Genomic DNA, 18246 nt, shown 5'->3' with positions numbered 1-18246 from the left:
GAGAGAGCAAGAGAGAGAGAGTGAGGGGGGGAGGGGCAGAGGGAGTGAATCTTAAACCGGCTTCTCCGCTGAGCACAGAGCTGGAATCTGGATGCCAGTTCCAATCCCAGGAGAATCATGACCTGATCCCAGACCAAGAGTTGGACGCTTAGTCAGCTGAGCCATCCAGGCATCCCTGTTGGTCATTCTTCTGACGGTCACTCTCAGTGATGGTCACCTTTTCTTTCTGTTCTCTGCTGTGACCAGGGCAATGGCAGGAAGAAGCCGCCCCCAGCCTGCAGGAATCAGGTGGAGGCTGAAGTCATTGTCCACTCTGACTTTAGTGCATCCAAAGGGAACCCGGACCTCCACCTCCACGACCTGGAACCTGAGGATCCCCTGCCTTCGGAAGCTCCTGACCTCACTTCGGGAGTCGTGGATCTCGGGCAAGGGGTAGACTGGCTGGACAGGGACCTGGGCGGATGTGAGCAGGCAACCACTGGGCCAGACAGACTTACCTGCCTGCCAGAGGCAGCCAACGTGTCTTATCCATACCCGGACCTCCAGCCCAGTGAGGCTCTGGAGGAGGCCCCTGGGAACAGCTGCCAGCCAAAGGCCCCCTGCTCTCTAGGAACCAGCCCGGGCCTGCCCAGAGCCCCAGTCCCCTCCTCTGCCTAGCTCCCCTAGGCGGTGCAGTTTGGGGCAGCCCAGTATGGATCATGGGACATGGCACTTGTGGCCAACCAAGTATGTACACATGTGTACCTGCAGTTTCTGAACACTACCAAGCCATCTGGAGCCTCCTGGGGTGCTGTGGCCGTGGGGAGAGGAAGAAGTGGAGTATTCACTCCCCCCACACTCTGTGACACATGTTATATGTGAGGGACCTGTGAGGCACAGCTATACATGATGTACACATGTATGTGTGCTAGCTGGCGAGCTGGGAAACTCTGGCTAGGTAGTGGTCACGATGGCCTGATTGATCCTCCAGGTCAGGACGGTGCCCCAGAGTGGTCAGTCCCCAGCCCTGCGGGCCCCCCGCCTCCATCACCCAGCCGTTTATTACACACTCTGAGAGTGTCTGCGATGCCCTGTCTGACAAAGACAGCCCCGGCCCATGGCCCATGTTCCGGTCCGGCTGGGTGAGTGCAGTAGGCTCTGAATGCCTAGAGTCTTAGTTGCATCACTACCCATCGCCTGGGGCCCTGTTGCCCAAACTGAGAGGGTGACTCGGGCTCCCCTCAGAGCAACTCTGCATCATGTCATTTTGTCATTTGGGAAGTGCCTGGTTTTGGAAATCCGCTTGCTCTGGCTCTCCTCTCCTCCCTTCCCCTTCACTACCCTTGTGCTCTGTCTCTGGGGTCAGGGTCAGCCGAGCCCCCAGTTCTCCTGCTTTTCCTCCCTGGTACTCTTTCCTTTCCTCTCGGCTCTTTCTCTGTCTCCTATCTCTGTTGTCTCCCACACCTCTGCCAGACCATGTGTCGTGTGGTTCACCTGCCTGGGTTCAATCTCTGCATCCTTCCCTAACAACATGACTACCTCATGTCTGCTTTGAGGCCATAGCGTGACTTCTGTGTCCGCCATTCACTTTACCGGACATCCTCCTTCCCCTCTTGGCTCTGTGCTGCCATATGCCCCCTCCCCCAGGCACACTACCTGCCCCCAGTGTGGATTCGGAGATCTTCCAGCTCCCCTGGCATTTTTCTCCCTGAGCTTGAGATCGGAGGGCTCTCCTTGGAGTTGATGGATCCAAGTCACACAAGGGGACTTCTGAGACAGGGAAAGAGGAATGTGACCCCCTCCCTTCAAGGCAGGGAAGCAGGGCTGCTGGACTGGAGAGGGTTTGGGACCTGCCTCCCCCTGGCTGAAGCCAAATGGAGAGAGAAAGAGTGGGGATTAGGGTCACCAGAGCCCAGCAGCTTCCCACTCTGTGTATCTGGAACAGGAGCTGATGGATGGGGGTAAGAGGAGTTTCACCCTCTGGGAGCTGGGACCGAAGCCTTTGCACAGGACAAGGGTAATTGGCTCATTTCATTTCATTGTTTCTTTTTTTTTTTTTTCCTTTAAATTCAATCCTAAAGTCATCTTCTGTTGACCTGTCACACAGGGACAAGCTGGACTTCTATTTCCTGTGTAGAGAAGACAAGGTCATTTATTTGATTTTGCACCCCAGGCTCTCCTAGGAGCATAGAATGTGGGAGCTTTTTCTCCCTAAATGTGTCTTTTTAACCAATTGGCACATCAATGGTTAACTCCGGCTTCTGGGCCAAATTAGAAATAACCAGTCTATCCTTTTTCTTTTCTTTTCTTTTCTTTTTTTTTTTTTTAATGGTGACATGTCTCTCAGCAGAGTTGCAGCTCCATCAGACCCTTTCAGCATCTGTGTTTATTACACTCGGGTGTCACTCCCGTCTGACATCCGCACCTACATTTCCTTCCCCTCCCCTGCTTCAGCCAGCCCGTGATAGCGCTACAGATTATTAATGCTGGTTTGTATCTCGTTTAAGATGGAATTGTCACTTGTACTCTTTCTGTGGCATCCAGCGTCGCCGTGGCTGACGCCACTCTATGTGTTTTGCCATTGCTCTGAAGGTCAAAAGCCTCATTTTATTTTTGCTGGTTTGATTTCTTTCTTTTTTTTTCCGAAAGAAAGAAAACTGCCCTGAATCCAATGGCTGTTTTAACAGTAAGCTCTTAGCATTACACCACATAGTCATTTTTCATGTTCTTGTTTAACAGGCACTGAGGCTCTGGTTTAAATTAAATAGCTGCAAATGAGACAATTTATAACCCATTAGGTTAGGTGGAAAATTGTTTCTCAAAAGCAAATAAGTAATAAATCTGGTATCTGCCTATAACTCACAGTTGATAAGAAAGTGGCCATTACTCACTAGCATTATATATGATTTGGGCTCTGGGTAATTTGGAAGTGTTAGGTTTGTGTCTTTGTAGCAGTATTTTTATTAGAAAAGAGTCTGTTGGCCTTTTACAGGGTATTAATCCCTTTGTCACCTACCATCGATGCCTTACGTTTTTTGAGTCTTATTTAGAAACCTTCCTTTTCTTGATGCATGACAAGTGTAATCAGTACCTGCTCATTTATTTGTCTGTATTTAGTTTATGCTATATTATTTAATTATTTTTCCAGCATTTTTTCTTCCTCCTCACAAATATGATATTTCTTTAGTGTTAAGCCAAGGCATTGATCATGTATCTGTCCCTATAATGAATTAATAAACTATTTTCCAGAAACGTGGAATGACTAGAATTTCCTCAGCCTCTCTGCCTTAGAGAACGTATTTCCTGCCAGGATGGGAAATGCTGGGTTTTGGAGGGTAGAGAGCAGGTGGGCATGGGAAAGAACTGGACCATCTTCTTCCCTCGACAGGCACTTAGGAAAAAGACAGACTTAGGAAAGATGCTTTCTTTGACAGCACTCTTTTAGGCTGTCTGGGGATCTCTTTCCATCTGGGCACACCTTTTTTTTTTTACCTTTCTTGGGTGCAAGGGAGGAGTGAATGAGCAACTCCAGAGATTTGGGCTTAAACGATTGTTCTTTCTCCTTTTTTAAAAAGACTTTATCTATATTTGACAGAGAGAGCACAAGCAGGGGGAGCGAGAGGGAGAGAGAGAATTAGGTCCCCTGCCGAGCAGGGAGCAGGACTCTGGGATCATGACCTGAGCCAAAGGCAGACACTTAACCAACTGAGCCACCCAGGCTCAACTACTCTGCATAAATCTGGTCTTCAGAGTTCCTCATGGCTGCATATTCACACATATGGGCACTGTGCCTACAAGCTTAGGGACCCATGCATGCACGCCCACCTTCCCAAACACCCTGTATCCATTAACTCAAACATGGGCACACAGCCATACACAGAAGTCCACACCCACACCCCACATGCATCTCAGGATGAAGGTTGGCAGATGCTCCGCTAAAATCTTTACAGAGCCTGGTTGGTGCGTGCTTTTCTACGGAAGGAACCAAGAGCCAGAGGCTGCCCCTGCCCGGGACCACCCCTAAAGCGGCTGATGGGCCAGACTCGTGTTAATTGACAGATCATAGGGAGAGATACTGCACATTTTGCATGCAGCAGAATAGCCATTATTTGCATATCACTCTCAGACCAAGGGTTGCGTTAAAGAAGAATTAAACACTTGTCAAAATGAATTTAAAATGACAGCAACTCAGGACACCAATTTGACCTCTCTGAGTCTAGGACAAGCCACGAAGGGATTGTTGAGAATTCAAGCCCTGCAGGAGGGAGTTCCAGGACTTTGGGCCCAGGCAGGGCCCCCCCTTCCCTCCCTTTCCTATGGCCAGTGGAGGCCCCGTAATGCCTGCCCTTCCTCACAATGAAATCAGTTTGGGGTTTCGGTGTGCATCCTGACCCTGAATTTCTCCACTGCCTCCCATAGCTTACTCATATGCCTCAAATCTTGCCTCTCACACTCCTCTTCTAGTTGCTACTGTAGAGTAAGGAGTCCCTGGGCTATGCAAACCCCCTCAATAGTAAACTTCTCTGATCTGGAGACCTGCACTTTTTTACTCATCTGCACCAAAGTTAGTTAGGTTTATGTATGGTTAACACCCCTGGTTCCAAGATTCTACAGTTGGTATCATAAGAGGGATGCAGTTATTCCTCTGTCATCCCAGTCCAATGCCAGAGGAAGAAAATAGCTGAATGAGGAAAAGCTGCTCACCATGCTGGAGTCAACAGAAGATCATTTAGTAACGGGTGGCCAAGGCTCAAGATCTCTGAGAGCTAGCCTGGGTACGGATCCCCTAAGAAGTAATACACGCCTATCTCCCCTAAAATTCATGTTCGCCTTGCCTCGTGTGTTCTCTGACATGGAACGTTGACAGCCTTCTTTGTGACAGAAATGTCACCGAGAATTTTGACTTTTCAGCTGGCTTTCCCAGACACCAGGTCATTTGTTAGGACCCGTGTCCTTTTAAATATCCCTAGCGGTGAGCAGGAGAGACAGGATTATGTGGATCTTTCAGATGAGCTCGGAGTGATTGCCTGGGTTAGCTGGGCAGGACCGGGGTGGGAACCCAGATTCCTTCAGGGTTCTCATTGTCCTGCGGGGTTTGCTAGCTCAAGGCCCCCCGAACCCGGGGTGGGGTGGGTGGGGGCAAGCTGCCCTTCTACCTCCGGTCCATCCAAGCGCCAGAACTCTGCAGTCCGGAGAGGCCAGCCTTGCAGCTAAACGTCCTAGCCTTTGGGTGGCAGGATCAGAGACCGGGGAAACCCGAACCTTTGACAAGTTTGTGGAGCTTTTGGGGAATGATCTCGAAGATGCACACTTGGACGCGGCGGAGGAGGGTGCAGCGGGGAGAGGCGGGCAGGGCAAGTCCCACGGCTTCGCGAGTCGCTCTGCCGTCCGCGGGGGTCCCCTTCCGCAGGCCCCTGCGTCCCCGGCCGGCCGCGGGGGGGGGGTGCCGGGGTGCCGGGGGTGCCGGGGGTGCCGGGGGTGCCGGGGGTGCCGGGCAGCAGCCCGGGACGGCGCCGGCCGCTCCAGCCGCAGTTCAAAGCGCAGGGGGCGCGTCCGCCGCGCAGCCGGGAATGTCCGGCCGCTTAAAGCGCTCGCCGGCTCTTTTGTTCCCCAGACCGGGCCTCCGGGGAGAGGGGCTGGGGGAGGGGACCGGGCGGGGCGGGAGGGGGCGCGGGCGCGGGCGGAGGGCGGGGCGGCGCGGGCGGGGCGAGGGCGAGGGCGAGAGCGAGAGCGAGAGCGAGTGCGGAGCGCGCTCCCCGGCGAGGCTGACAGATCGCCCGCGAGGGTGCAAGATGGCGCGAGCGGCGCTCCCCCCGCGCCCCCGGCGCTCCTAGGCCGGCATGTGGCCCCAGCCCGCCGCCGCCCGGGCTCGGCCCCGGCCCGAGCCCCGGCCCCGGCCCCGCCGCCGCCCCCGCGGGACGCTGTGAGCCTCCCGAGGCCCCGGAGCCGCGCTCGCCGAGCCCAGCCGGGCGGACCGAGAGCCCCATGGCCGCTCCCCGCGCCGCGCCGCGCCGGCCCCGGCTCCTGCTGCCGCTGCTGCTGCTGCTGCCGCCGCTGCTGCCCGCGCCGAGCGACGGTGAGCGGGCGCCCCGGGCCGGGCCGGGCCGGGCCGGGCCGGGCGAGGGCGAGGAGGGACCGGGTCCCGCGGGCGGAGCGGGCGGGGCGGGGCGGGGCGGCGGGGGCGGCGGAGGGCGCGGCGAGGGCGCGGGGCGCGAGCCGGGACCCGCCCCCGGAGTGCGCGGCGGACCCCGAGGGACCGCGCGACCCGGGGCGCGGGGGCAGCGGCGGGGAGGGCGGGACCCGGCTCGCGGAGGGGCGCAGGCCGGAGCGTCCCCTCCCTTCCCGGAGGCTCGGCGGCCCCGCGTCCGTCTGCGCGCTCCGCTGTCCGCGCTCCGCTCTCGGCTCGGCTCCGGGGCGGCGGCACCTCGCGCCCGCATCCGGGAGAAACTTTATCCCCCGACGGCGCTGCGGGGCCGGGGCCGGGGCCGGGGCCGGGGCCGGGGGCCGAGGCTGCCGAGACGCAGGGGGCGGGCGGGAGGGGCTCAAAAGGTTGTGACCCTCGAACGTCTTAAAATACCCTGGGTCTCCCTGGGACCGCGGGCCTCGCCCGCCCCCGCCCCCGCCCCCTTCCTCCCCACCCACTTTCCGTCTCCCCCAACCAGGGAGGGCGCCGGCCTGCTGGGCGGGGCCGGCTCCGGGATCGCTAGCGCCCGGCCAAGGGGACGAGGGGTCTGTGGCGGCCCTTTCAGACCAGGTGGGTTCATGCCTCCCGGAGCGCGGTTGTGACTGGTCTGGCAAGTTGCTCGTTGCCGGAGCTGGGCCCTTGGCGCCGCGCCTGGGATCGGAGCGCGCGTCCTTTCGGCCGGGCCTCCGCCGACTCCGGGGTCACCTTCTTCCCTTGCTCCTCGCTCCCCTGCTGTTCTTGCGGCTCAGTTTTCTTCTACGGGAGCGGTGGGGTCGCTGGGAAGCAAAGATCCTAGAAACCTGCCCCTTCCTGAGTTTGGGGAAATCTGAGTTGACGGTTGGTACCCCTCAGTTCTCCTTATGACAAAGGCGAAAACAACCAGAACAAACCAAAATCCAGAGCCTCTTAGCGGGGAGGCAGAGGGGCTGGGCCGTAGCCTAACCCCTACCTGCTACTGGGCCCGCCCGTCCCGCTCCCTGCCAGGCTTCAGACCAGGCCTCAGCTGGCTCTGCCAGCATAAAGAAGCAATGGTTTATTACTTTTTCACTTTACCTTTGCTTAGAACTTCTACCTTTTTATAGTGACTTTGAGTCTGTTCATCTTGTTCAACAACTCTACCGCATAAGCCGCATTATGTTTCTGACTTAAACAGATGCGGACGGGAAGCTAAGACAGGTTGCACACTTTTTTTAAGGTCACGCCCCTGAAAGTCTGCAAGGCTCCAGCATTTAGCCAGAGTGGTCACATCTTGCACAGAGTGGTTTGTTCTGGTCACAGAGGTGGCAACAGCCATGTTGGGATCAGTTTTACTTTTTTTTTTTTTTTTAAGATTTTATTGATTCATGAGAGACACACAGAAAGAGGCAGAGACACAGGCAGAGGGAGAAGCAGGCTCCCCAAGGGGAGTTGGATGCGATGTGGGAGTTGATCCAGGACCCTGGGATCATGGTCCCACAGGGAGATGCTCAACCACTGAGCTACCCAGGTGTCCCCAATCTTACTTTTTTGGATCTCAGATTTATTTTTTTTAAGATTTTATTTATTTATTCATGAGAGACACACACACACACACACACAGAGGCAGAGACACAGGCAGAGGGAGAAGCAGGCTCCATGCAGGGAGCCCAACATGGGACTCGGTGTGATCCAAGTCTCCAGGATCATGCCCTAGGCTGAAGGCAGCGCTTAACTGCTGAGCCACGGGGGCTGCCCCTGGATCTCAGATTTGTAACTATTAATTGTGACACCCTGGACAACTTGCTTAATATTTCTGGGCTCGCTTTCCCTTATCTGTAAAAAAAAAAAAAAAAAAAGGAAATGGTACAAATAATATCTCCTTCTGAGATGGTCTGCTGATTGAGAAAAATACTGCATAAGACAACACTGAGTTCTATAATACATTGAATTCTATATATAATAGAGATTCCTATTAACATTACAGAAAGATGGGGTGGGTGCACAGATCCAGGGGATTTGAGACACCTGTGCACGGAGTTCTTGCTGCCTGTTCATTCCACAGTAACCTCTCCTTTTCCTCTCATCTCCCCTGCTCAATACAGGTCTTGGCCACTCTGCCGAACTGGCATTTGCTATGGAGCCAAGTGATGATGTTGCAGTCCCTGGGCAGCCTATAATACTGGGCTGCAGGGTGGAGGGGACCCCTCCAGTGAGAATCACCTGGAGGAAAAATGGGATGGAGCTGCTGGAGAGTACCCACTCCACCTTGCTGGCCAATGGGTCCCTGATGATCCATCACTTCCAGCTGGATGGGGGAGGCAGCCCCTCAGATGAGGGTGACTATGAGTGTGTGGCTCAGAACCGCTTTGGACTGGTGGTCAGCCGGAAGGCTCGCATCCAGGCTGCAAGTAAGTGGACACCCCTTACCTTTTTTTCCCCCCAGACCGGGGGTCCAGGGTCAGCCCAGGGGTTAGGGACAGGGAAAGCAGTTCCATCTTCTGTAGCTGCAGCCTTCTGGAGGACTAATTTCTCAGCCTGGGTCAGTTGAGAGGTACATAGTAGTCATTTGTGGTGGTGGAAATGTATCATATACTCATTTAATTGATTGGAATGTCATTCAACAAGAATCTAGCCAAACACTCTTGGGGGGAGAGGGAGAGGGTGAACTTTATCTAACTCTTAAGTCCGTGTGTCTGAGTTTCCATATGCCTGTATACATCCCAGTCCATTGAGTAGGATTCTTGTGTCTCAAGAAAAAACTATCATACTTTATGACAGTGATTTAAGAGAATTTTGAAGGCTAATTAGGCTATATGCAGTTTTAAATTATGGGCTGACTTTCAAATCTTTTGGGTAGGATAATGATATTCTGAAGCTTGCCAACAATTTGTTTTACAAAAAATGTGGTAGGTTAACTTCAAGGTTATCACAATAATGACATTACTCCCACCCACCTTCATGCTAATGTGACTTTATAAAAAATTTTTTTCGCCTTTATTGAGGTGTAATTGACAATAAAGTTGTAAGATATTTAAAGCGTACATTGTGGTGACTTGATATCTGATGTGTCTTGCACGGGAGAGAAAGGACCAGGTGAGGTGTGTCAGTTCTCGAATTGTGCTTTGCTTACACTGATGGACCACCAGTTGTGATGAAATGATGATTATGTTCTACAGCCCTGTCCTGCAAAAATTCTGTTGTTCTTTAATTTGTGCATGTTTGTGGGTGTGTAAACCAGAATTATCTATGGATCTTGAAGGTGGCAGGCGGGGGTGGGGGGTAGGGGTGCGGTGTGGGGTATGTGTCATGGTTAAGAACTGCTGCTCTTGAGAGAGGGTAAAAGTTTTAGCAAGTGCTAAAGTGTTCTCTACCTCACAGCTTCCTACTTCTTCTGGAGGGGGTATTCCTTAAAGAAGCCACACCTGTTTGTTTGTTTTTTTTTTTAAAGATGATATTTATTTGACAGAGAAAGACCACAGGCAGGGGGAGCAGCAGAGGGAGAAGGAAAAGCAGGCTCTCCACTGAGTAGGGAGCCCAAGGCAGACACTCGGCCGGCCGACTGAGCCACCCAGGTGCCCCAAGAGGCCGCACCTTAAAGGTGTTGGTGATAATTCTAGCGAACACTTACCAAGCACTTGCTGTGTGCTGGGTCCCCTGCCTAAGTGTTTTACATGAGTGATCTTGTTCAGTCATCACAATGACCCAAGCAGATAGGCAGTCTTTGCCCCCCTTTGCCAGATGAGAAAACTAAGACCTAGAACTGCATTCTAGGCAGCCTGAACCCTACCCCTCCTGCTTAACTCCTACGGCATTCTCCCGCTTCCCCCACTGATGGGGGACAGTTTTCTTCCTGGCTCTGAGGGCATTTGCACAGTTGCTTGGAATGGCTGGTGAGTGATGAATCGCTCTGAGGCAGGAGCCCTCTCACTGAGTTTAAGATCCCCCTTTGTTCTAAAGAAGGCTGACTCAGGCCCCCATATGGAGCTCTATGGGAGGCAGCCCTGGACCTTGAGACCGAATCACTTCTGGCTCAGCGACCCCTCAACCCCAGCCTCGGCGGTGTGGGGAAGGCTGGGGCAGCCTCTGAGCAGATGGCCGGGTGTGAGGTAGAGGAGTGTGGCCGTGGACACAGGGTGGGGCCCCCAGGAAGATTTGCCAATGAGAGAAATGAGATTTCTAGGGGAGGGCACCCCCACTCTCTCCCCACCTTACACCAATACTGACCCCTGCGTTGCCAGCCTAGAATTCTGGGAGATAAATCCCAGGTGTTTATATATAGCTAATTGTAAATGTGCTTTTCTATAAATGGTAATACCTTCAAGATGTTTGGTTTCCTTAAACTCTATGGTGTAAGAAACTGAGCTGTGGGCTGTGGCTGGGGGAAGGGCCAGTGGGTGAGGTCAGCCTGGTTAATCCTTTGGGGTCCTGGGGACAGCTCGAGGGTTGCCTCTAAGCACTGGCAGTCTGATATGGCCTCTCTGTTCACTGCAAGACTTGTGACCCCATGGGAGAATGCTTGGATACCAAGCAACCTGGTGGCTAGATCTCCTTTTCTCACTTCACAAGCTGATGTCCCTAGAAACCTCCAAAGCTGATTAGCTGCCTGAGTTTTCTCCTTTGGTAATAACTCCTGGCCCATGTGCCTGCAGGCACTGCAGATGTTGTGTGACATGGGAGGGTGCCTTGCTGAAAGGTGTGAGGAGCCCTCTGGAGCCCCCTGCTTCTCCTGCCTGCTCCCTAGGGGCTCACTGGGAGGGGCAGGCTAAGCACCGCTCACAGACACAGGGTCCAGGTGGATCCACCAGTGGGGCAGACAGGGGTCCAGGTCTGTGGGGGCAGCTCTGCGGGGCATGTGAGCTCTGGGCCAGAGGCGACAACTAGGAATGCCCCCTCTTCCCTCCCAGTGATCTCAGATGCTGTCGTTGAAAGATGGCCTGACCAGGTTGGGCTGTACTGCAGGCAGATTCCTTGGAGGCTTCAGTTCCAAATATCTCCTTTTTAGTATGGAGTGACTCAGGATCCTAAGAGTATTCATGCTTCTAGCACGTCTGCTTTCTCTGCCTTGCCGTTCCATGCGCTTATAGTTTGGAAGCTGCAAATTGAGACACTCGTTAATAATGAGACGGACCCTAGACAAGTTAACCTCTCTGTGGCGCCGTTTTCTCACCTGTGAAATGTGCATATACTCCTGCGGTCGTGGGATGGATGTAAGAACTCACCCCATGAGCTGCCTGCTTCATAGGAGGCACATGGGAGCCAATACTTTATTCTTCATTTAAAGGTGATTTTACTACCGTTGCCAGCAAGAACAAACTGCCTGACTCTATTCCCAGCCCCCAGCTTTCTCCCTCACCCCAGCTTTCTCCCTCACTGGGATTCAGTTAGGAAGCACTCCAGGGAAATCTACCAGGGAGTGGAATTATTGGAGCCAGAGTGCAACGTGGTTTATTTTAACTCCTTCCTCGGAGGGCCTGGGGATTCTCATAAGCTGCAGAGTAGGGGCTGAAGCTGGGTTGGCCAGTGAGACCCTCTGCCATCCCCCTGGAGGGCTCCGGGTCCGGGGAGGGCATGGGGGAGGGGGTATATGCATTTCGTGACCCAGTGGGAACATGTGCATTGACTCACCTCTTAAGGTCTGTGCCCCTGGATGACCCCAAGGAAGGATAGGCTATAGGGCGTCTGGCTGGCTCAGTAGGTGGGGTATGCGACTCTTGATCTCCCGGTTGTAAGTTCAAGCCACATGTTGGGTATAGAGATTACTCAAAATAAAATCCTTTTTTTTTTTTTTTTTAAGAGAGAGGGAGGGATGGGGGAGGGGCAAAGGGAGAGAGAAAATCTTAAGCAGGCTCCACCCTGGGCTGGGTCTCATGACCCTGAGATCATGACCTGAGCTGAAATCAAGAGTGGGACATTTAACCAACTAAGCCACCCAGGCACCCCAAAAAGAAAATCTTAAAAAAAAAAAAAAAAAATGGGCTAGATACAAGGAGGGGAGGTGATTGGGGGACCCACCCCTCGCTCCCCTCAGACAGATGCCCTCAGTCCCTGCGCTTCACTTCCTGGTCTCAGGCCCCTTGGAGAATTGGAGCAAAGATCTATGGGATCTTTGAGCAGGACTTCTCAAATTCTGCTGTGCCCATGAAATACCTGGGGAACCTGATAAAATTCATATGGTGATTCAATAGATCTAGGCTAAGGCCTGGGGTTCTGCATGTCTGACAAGAGCCCAAGTGACTCAGTGGTTGAGCATCTCTGTCTTTGGCTCAGGTTGTGATCCCGGAGTTCTAGGATCAAGTCCCGTGTCGGGTTCCCTGTGAGGAGCCTGCTTCTCCCTCTACCTGTGTCTCTGCCTCTCTCTCTCTGTCTCTCATGAATAAATAAATAAAATATTTTTTAAAAAGATTTTATTTATTATAGAGAGAAAGAATGAGCAATGGGGAGGAGCAGTGGGAGAGAGAGAAGCAGGCTACTTGCTGAGTGGGGAGCCCAATGTGGGGCTTGATCCCAGGACCTGAGCTGAAGGCAGACACTTAACGGACTGAGCCACCCAGGCATTCCGAGTTAATAATCCTCTTGAGCCTTTATGCCCTCATCTGAAAAAAATGATCATAATTTCATCAGCCTATCAGGACTGCTGTAGGATTAAATGAGGTGATTGATATGAAACACCTGGCACAGGGCTTGGTTGTGAGGGTGGACTGCAGAAGCAAATATACCCCCACTGGATGGACTTGGGCAAGTCACTTAACCTCTCGAGTCTTTATTTTATAAATATATATAATATATATTCTTTATCTTTTTAAATTCCAATGCAAGTCATTTATACATTTTTTAAGTTTACTTATTTATCTTCTAGTAATCCCTGTATCCAGTGTGGGGCTCGAGCTCATGACCTTGAGATCAAGAGTTGCATGCTCCAACTGGCTGAGCCAGCCAGGTGCCCCTTTAACCTCTCAGAGTCTTTAAAATGGGAAAACTACTTCTTACCAACAAACAATGCTATAAGGATTACCTGTGATAGTCTGGGTAAAGAACTTAGCCCAGTGCAGGGCACCTAGAAGGTGTTCCTTAAATAGTAACATTATTATTCTGAGAAATGTGCAGTTCTAAGCTCCTCTAGTTATGGTGATTCCAGAAAGGCCCCTGGTGAGCCCAGACTCCCAGAAAGAGGCTGTGGGGTATGGCAAGAGGGAGAAAGTTCAAGTCTAGACTGCTGCCTCCACCTCAATGAGTCACCTATTTCTTAGGCCCTCAGGTACTCACTTCTAAAGTCCAATTCATTCTTAACCCATCTGAGGGAAAGTAATTTAATCAGTTACTCTGGAACCCACTTTCAATAGCAAGATCCATGGTTGTGTGAATCTGGGATCAAGGTCTGGGCATAGATCTGTGGAACCAGGTTGGAGGGGGGTTGAAGGGGGTTGGCAGGAGAACCATGGGCTGGGGTACAGTTTGTGGCGGGGTGGGGGTGGCTCAGTGTATTTATGGGACCCCAGAGTGTTTTGGGGTAGGGCAGTGGGCTGTGGAGGGAAGTGGTTCCTAGTGCAGTGGCTGGTAACCCCAGAGGCCTATGTCACCTGCAGGTTGTACACTGAGGCCTAGTACATGGAGCCCAAGCTTTTCTCTTCTTGAAAGGCAGCTCAGCTGAGCTAGCCCTGAGGAAGTCTCCCCACTGTCTCTCTCGCACACACACATCTATCTACCCAGTGGAGCAGGAGGCAGGTGTTGCAGTGGAAATATCGCTGGTGTGATGAGTGGCTGGCACTGCCGAGGCCCGCTGCCCTGCCAGGCAGCTCACCCGTACGTATGCCAGAGTCAGGTGCAGGTGGGTGAAGGTCAGGCAATACCCCACACTGACACTCCTGAGCAGCTGTGAGGTGTGATGGAAGGGCCCTTGCCAGGACACCAGGGGTCCCATGTGGCTCTGGGCAAGTCACTCGCCCTCTCTAGAGTTTGCTTTTCTCATTGTAAAACTGGGTGTTTGGATGTTTGGACTCCGGTTCTTTTCTGCTCTCAGGTGTGAAGGCCTGCTTGCCATCCAGCTGGTCCTCGGGACGTGCTTGCCTTTGCTGGGCCTTTCCCCAGTCTCTCCTCGCCCCTGTTTGTCCCTTAGCCGGTCCCTCCCCGAAGACCACTTAAGGGACAGTAACTTCTCCTGCCCCTTCCTAAGGCGGGGAGTGTTTGCGGTCTGCGGCATTCAGGATCAGCCTCGTCTCAGCGACGGCCGCTTACATTGTTAAGTAACTGTTTTGTGGCTGGCTATTCCATCTGTCTCCTCAACTAGATTTTAAGCTCCTAAAGGGCTTCTCTTTTGTATTTCTCACATCCTTTGCCTGTGGAACTTGGTAAAAACTAAATGAACATGTGGCCCTCCGGGTGCAGAACTGGGTCTCTCTTGTTTCTCTTGCTGCACTTCTCTGCTCTCGGTGTGTGTGTGTGTGTGTGTGTGTGTGTGTGTGTGTGTGTTTCTCCTGGCTTTGTAATTGATAGCATAGCTCAAAGGAACAGAAGCTTGGGAGCAAGGCGGATTGGCAGGGGAATATAACACACTCAGGGCACGATCATGGGGTGGCGGCTGCTGCGTGTTTATCTCCAGAGAACTAAGACTCTTCCTCGCCAGATGGGGTGTGAAGCAGAGACCAAACTGCTTGGTACCCTTCATGCTGGGGTCTCTGGGTCTCCTGCCTCGGACTTTATTCCCTGGCTGGCTGAGGCCCCGTCCCTAACTGCACTGGCCCCAGCCGAGGGGGGAGGGCCCCACTCACTCCCACCCGCAGGACTTGAATGTGGAAGTCGAATGCTTCTGGTTCCCACACCTTGGCTCCGCTGTCGCAGGCAGCCAGCTGGCCCCTTGAACACAATGTGCAAATCTCCTCTGTTCCTGTTCCCGGCATTGTCCGTGGCCGGGCGCCTTGGCTGGGAATGTGGGCCCGTGAATAGGAGAGGCATTTGCAGCCTGCAAATGAAACAGGCCCCCAGCCCCCCTTAACCCCCTGTCCCCTCCCCACCCCCAGGGAGAAAGGACTTTTTCACTCCTGGCTTTCTTGTATTGCCTTTCCCTCTCCTCTCCAGAGTCCCTGCTGGCGAGTGTGTGTGTGTGTGTGTGTGTGTGTGTGTAAGAGAGAGAGAGACTTTTCACAGCAGCTCGAAGGCTGTTCTACACAGCCTTCAAAAAAGTAGAATGGAACAGAAGGGCACCCAGGATGGAAAACCAAACAGCTCACTGCTGTCTTTGTTTAAACTGGACCAAGTGATTCCAAAAATGTCTGTCTTGTACAAATAACCTACGGCACCCTAGATCCTGTGGCCATAGCCTTGTTGCAACAAGGAATGTAGAGGCCGGTAGTGTATGTGTGTTGCCCCGTAGACCTGTGTGGCTAGCATACAGGTGTGTGCCTGAAGGATGTGCATGGGGCCCAGGATGGGGCTCCATCTCTTCTCCAAGGGCTTCCCTTGGGCACTGTGGCCAGACTGGAAGGCTGGAGTGGACAGAACAGGTGCAGGGCAAGAGGCAGTGGTGGATGATTTTTAGGTCCTGCAAGGACTGATACTTAATACTTGCCCAGCCAGCTGAAGTGAGAGAAGAGGGAGCCAAGCCCTAGGTCATTGGTGGGGGGTAGGGGCTTACCTCTTGGGCATGTGGTCATGGCCTTGGCACCTCAGGAGTCTATACCATGTTCTTATTTATTTATTAAGTGGTGGTCAGCAATCTGACTGCAATCCAAGCCCGCTGGCCCGTGCCGCTCCATACCCCCCACAAAGGACCACTCTGATTTCTGAGCTTGCTCTCACTTCCCCCAAATTTGTTCACCGTGCTCCAAAAAATGCTAACTATTTGTGACTGCCCTCAAGTATAAGGGAAGAAGAGACGACAGACTGGAGTGGTCCCTCCTTCTCAAGGAGGGGTGCCTGGACACGTGCTCTTGGGACCAGTAAAAGTGGAAAGGCAGGAGTTGAGCAAATGCCTGAAGAGAGGCAAGCAGGAGGACCTCCTGGCCAGACCTCAGACCCTGGGGAGATGGAGGGAGGGGGTGTATGGGGTTGCTACCAGCCAGCCACTTGATTCAGGCACAGGCAGGAAACCATGATGCACAAGGCTCACATCCCAGCTTCTCCCACCCACTTTTCTCTACCTCATCTCTGGATCTTGGTTCCTTTGACACTGTCCAACAAACTGGCCTCCACCTCTGCCTTCTTGTGAGGCCACACTTTAGGGTCTTTGTCTTTATGGCCCTCAGCCCTTGTTTCTCCTGCCCTGCCCGGGCCTTTCTCCAGCTCCTCTCTCTGTTGTTCTGTCCTTCCTCCTAACTGTTTCTCCAATTGTGGCAACTCCTATGTCCACCATCCTCTGCTGTGCTGGAAGAGAGATCCCTCTGTTTGAGGAGCAAAAGTAGGTGAGCTCAGGCATGGGCACAGAGCAAAGAGATGAGGAGAGGGGAGAGACTGAGAGAAAGATGACCTCCCCATGGGAGTGGTCCATGGCCTCCCCAGCAACCTGGAGCCCCCTGGGGGGAGACCTTTCATGGGAGGAATCTGAGAACACTGGCCCCTGCTTGGGGCCTGTCTCTGAGCCCGGACACTGACCATGGTGGGTGGTGGGGGCAGCCCCAGGCCGCTCTCTGGAATGCTGGTGTTGGGTTGCAGTACAGATGCGAGCAGTGATAATGGGCAGGAACTGGACTTTCTGGTCTGGCTGCTGCCCCAAGGCCATTGGAATGTGAGGGGGGACCAGCAAGAGGCTCCAGGGCCTTAGGGTGGGCAGACGGAGACCAGACCACCTAAATGGAGAGGAGGGGCAGACCACCGTGAGAGAGAACCAAATCCTAGCCTTTTCACTGAATGAAAAGCAAAAGACCCTCATATCCCAGCCTGGCTAAGACCTTGGAGGGCTTCCCAGCCTCCAGCAGGACCACAGGCAACCAGAGCAGTGGGACAGTCTTTGGAGCTTCTCATCTGGTCCAAGCTTCTCATTTTGCGGACTTGAAAACTGAGTCCCTGAGTAGGTAACCTGCCCAAGGACATGGCTAGTTCTTCAGCCTTAGCAGGTAAGAGAGCCTCTTGGGTGTGTCACACCTCTCACCTGCCCTGGTGCCTCTCTGGCTGGGGAAGGGAGGGATCTTTTTATGTTCCCCACACCAAGGGGAAGCTGGTACACATGGACATAAATTTCTGCTTCTCTTAGCTGCCCCAGGCTTTCTCTGTGGTTGTAGTTGTGGATGTGAGTGTTAGCCAGCATACCTTGAGTGTGGGCTCCTGACATCCAAGGAGTTTCCAAAGCTCATTGGATGCTGAGCCTGGTGATTTGAGGGCCACCTACATGCTGGCACTTGAAGTGAACTAACTAGTCGAAGTCTTCCTAGTAATATGGGGCTGCACTGTCCTAAGCCCTTTATGTGTTAATTTACTTAATTCCCACAACATTTCCATTAATAAGTATCACTAGTTCTATTTTACAGATGAGTAAACAGAAGTCCAGAATGGTTAATTAACTTGCCCAAGGGCACACAGTGTAAGTAGAGAAGGTGGGTTTATACCCAGGTCTTCCTGACCCATACATAGTTCAATGGCCTGAGGATCCTTAGAAGGGGTTAGAGTCCCTTGGGAACATAACCAGAATTAATGCCTCAGAAATAGAGATGGGTACCTGAGCACATACAGGGTGGAGATGAGGAGTGTCTGGAGCAGAGCCTTGAACCCTGGCCAAAGTGGGAGCCACTTCCAGCTGGGCCAGGTTGGGCTCCATGCCCCCGGCCCCCAGCTGCTGCTGGAGGCCCACGATGTGGAGGGCCATTTAGGCTGGGAGGTTCTGCAGAGAGATTTGTCCTACCCTGAGTGCAGGGTACAGGTTCCTGGCAGGAAAGGAAGTTGGATGGGTGCTGCGGCTGCTGCTGCTGCTGGTGGAGGTAGGTGGGAGTTGTTTCTTCCTAAGGAGGAAAGACAAGTTCCCCTCCCCCGTGGGGCCCCCTCGGCTCCCTTTCCCTTTCTTGTTTCCGCATAATGACGCTGATTGCTCCACATCTGTCATAATTACTCTTTGTTTGAAAATTCAGAACAAATCACAGGAGAGGAACTGGTGTGGCTAGAGAAGGATCCTTCTCCCCAGGGGTCCTGTGGGTGGGGGGAGG

General features: G+C 53.2%; 2 protein-coding genes across 6 annotated transcripts in view; both read left to right on the top strand.

Moving 5' to 3' along the window:
* IGDCC4 (immunoglobulin superfamily DCC subclass member 4) overlaps window positions 1-3238 on the top strand; it is a 40344-nt gene extending 37106 nt beyond the window's left edge. For all 5 annotated transcript variants that reach the window (XM_077881516.1, XM_077881515.1, XM_077881514.1 and 2 more), the window contains one exon: window positions 247-3238. In XM_077881516.1, coding sequence (XP_077737642.1) covers window positions 247-657 — 411 coding nt within the window. In that variant the 3' untranslated portion in view covers window positions 658-3238. The remainder of the gene's footprint in view (window positions 1-246) is intronic.
* Window positions 3239-5948: 2710 nt separating this feature from the next.
* IGDCC3 (immunoglobulin superfamily DCC subclass member 3) overlaps window positions 5949-18246 on the top strand; it is a 40865-nt gene continuing 28567 nt past the window's right edge. Inside the window, exons 1-2 of the mRNA XM_077881512.1 lie at window positions 5949-6055; window positions 8224-8529. Of these exons, the coding sequence (XP_077737638.1) occupies window positions 5965-6055; window positions 8224-8529 (397 nt within the window). The 5' untranslated portion in view covers window positions 5949-5964. The remainder of the gene's footprint in view (window positions 6056-8223; window positions 8530-18246) is intronic.

This window comes from Canis aureus, chromosome 32 (genome assembly GCF_053574225.1).
Source record: "Canis aureus isolate CA01 chromosome 32, VMU_Caureus_v.1.0, whole genome shotgun sequence".
Taxonomy (NCBI): domain Eukaryota; kingdom Metazoa; phylum Chordata; class Mammalia; order Carnivora; family Canidae; genus Canis; species Canis aureus.
The sequence above is the reverse complement of the archived record's forward strand: the minus strand, read 5'-3'. Positions and strand labels throughout refer to the sequence as shown.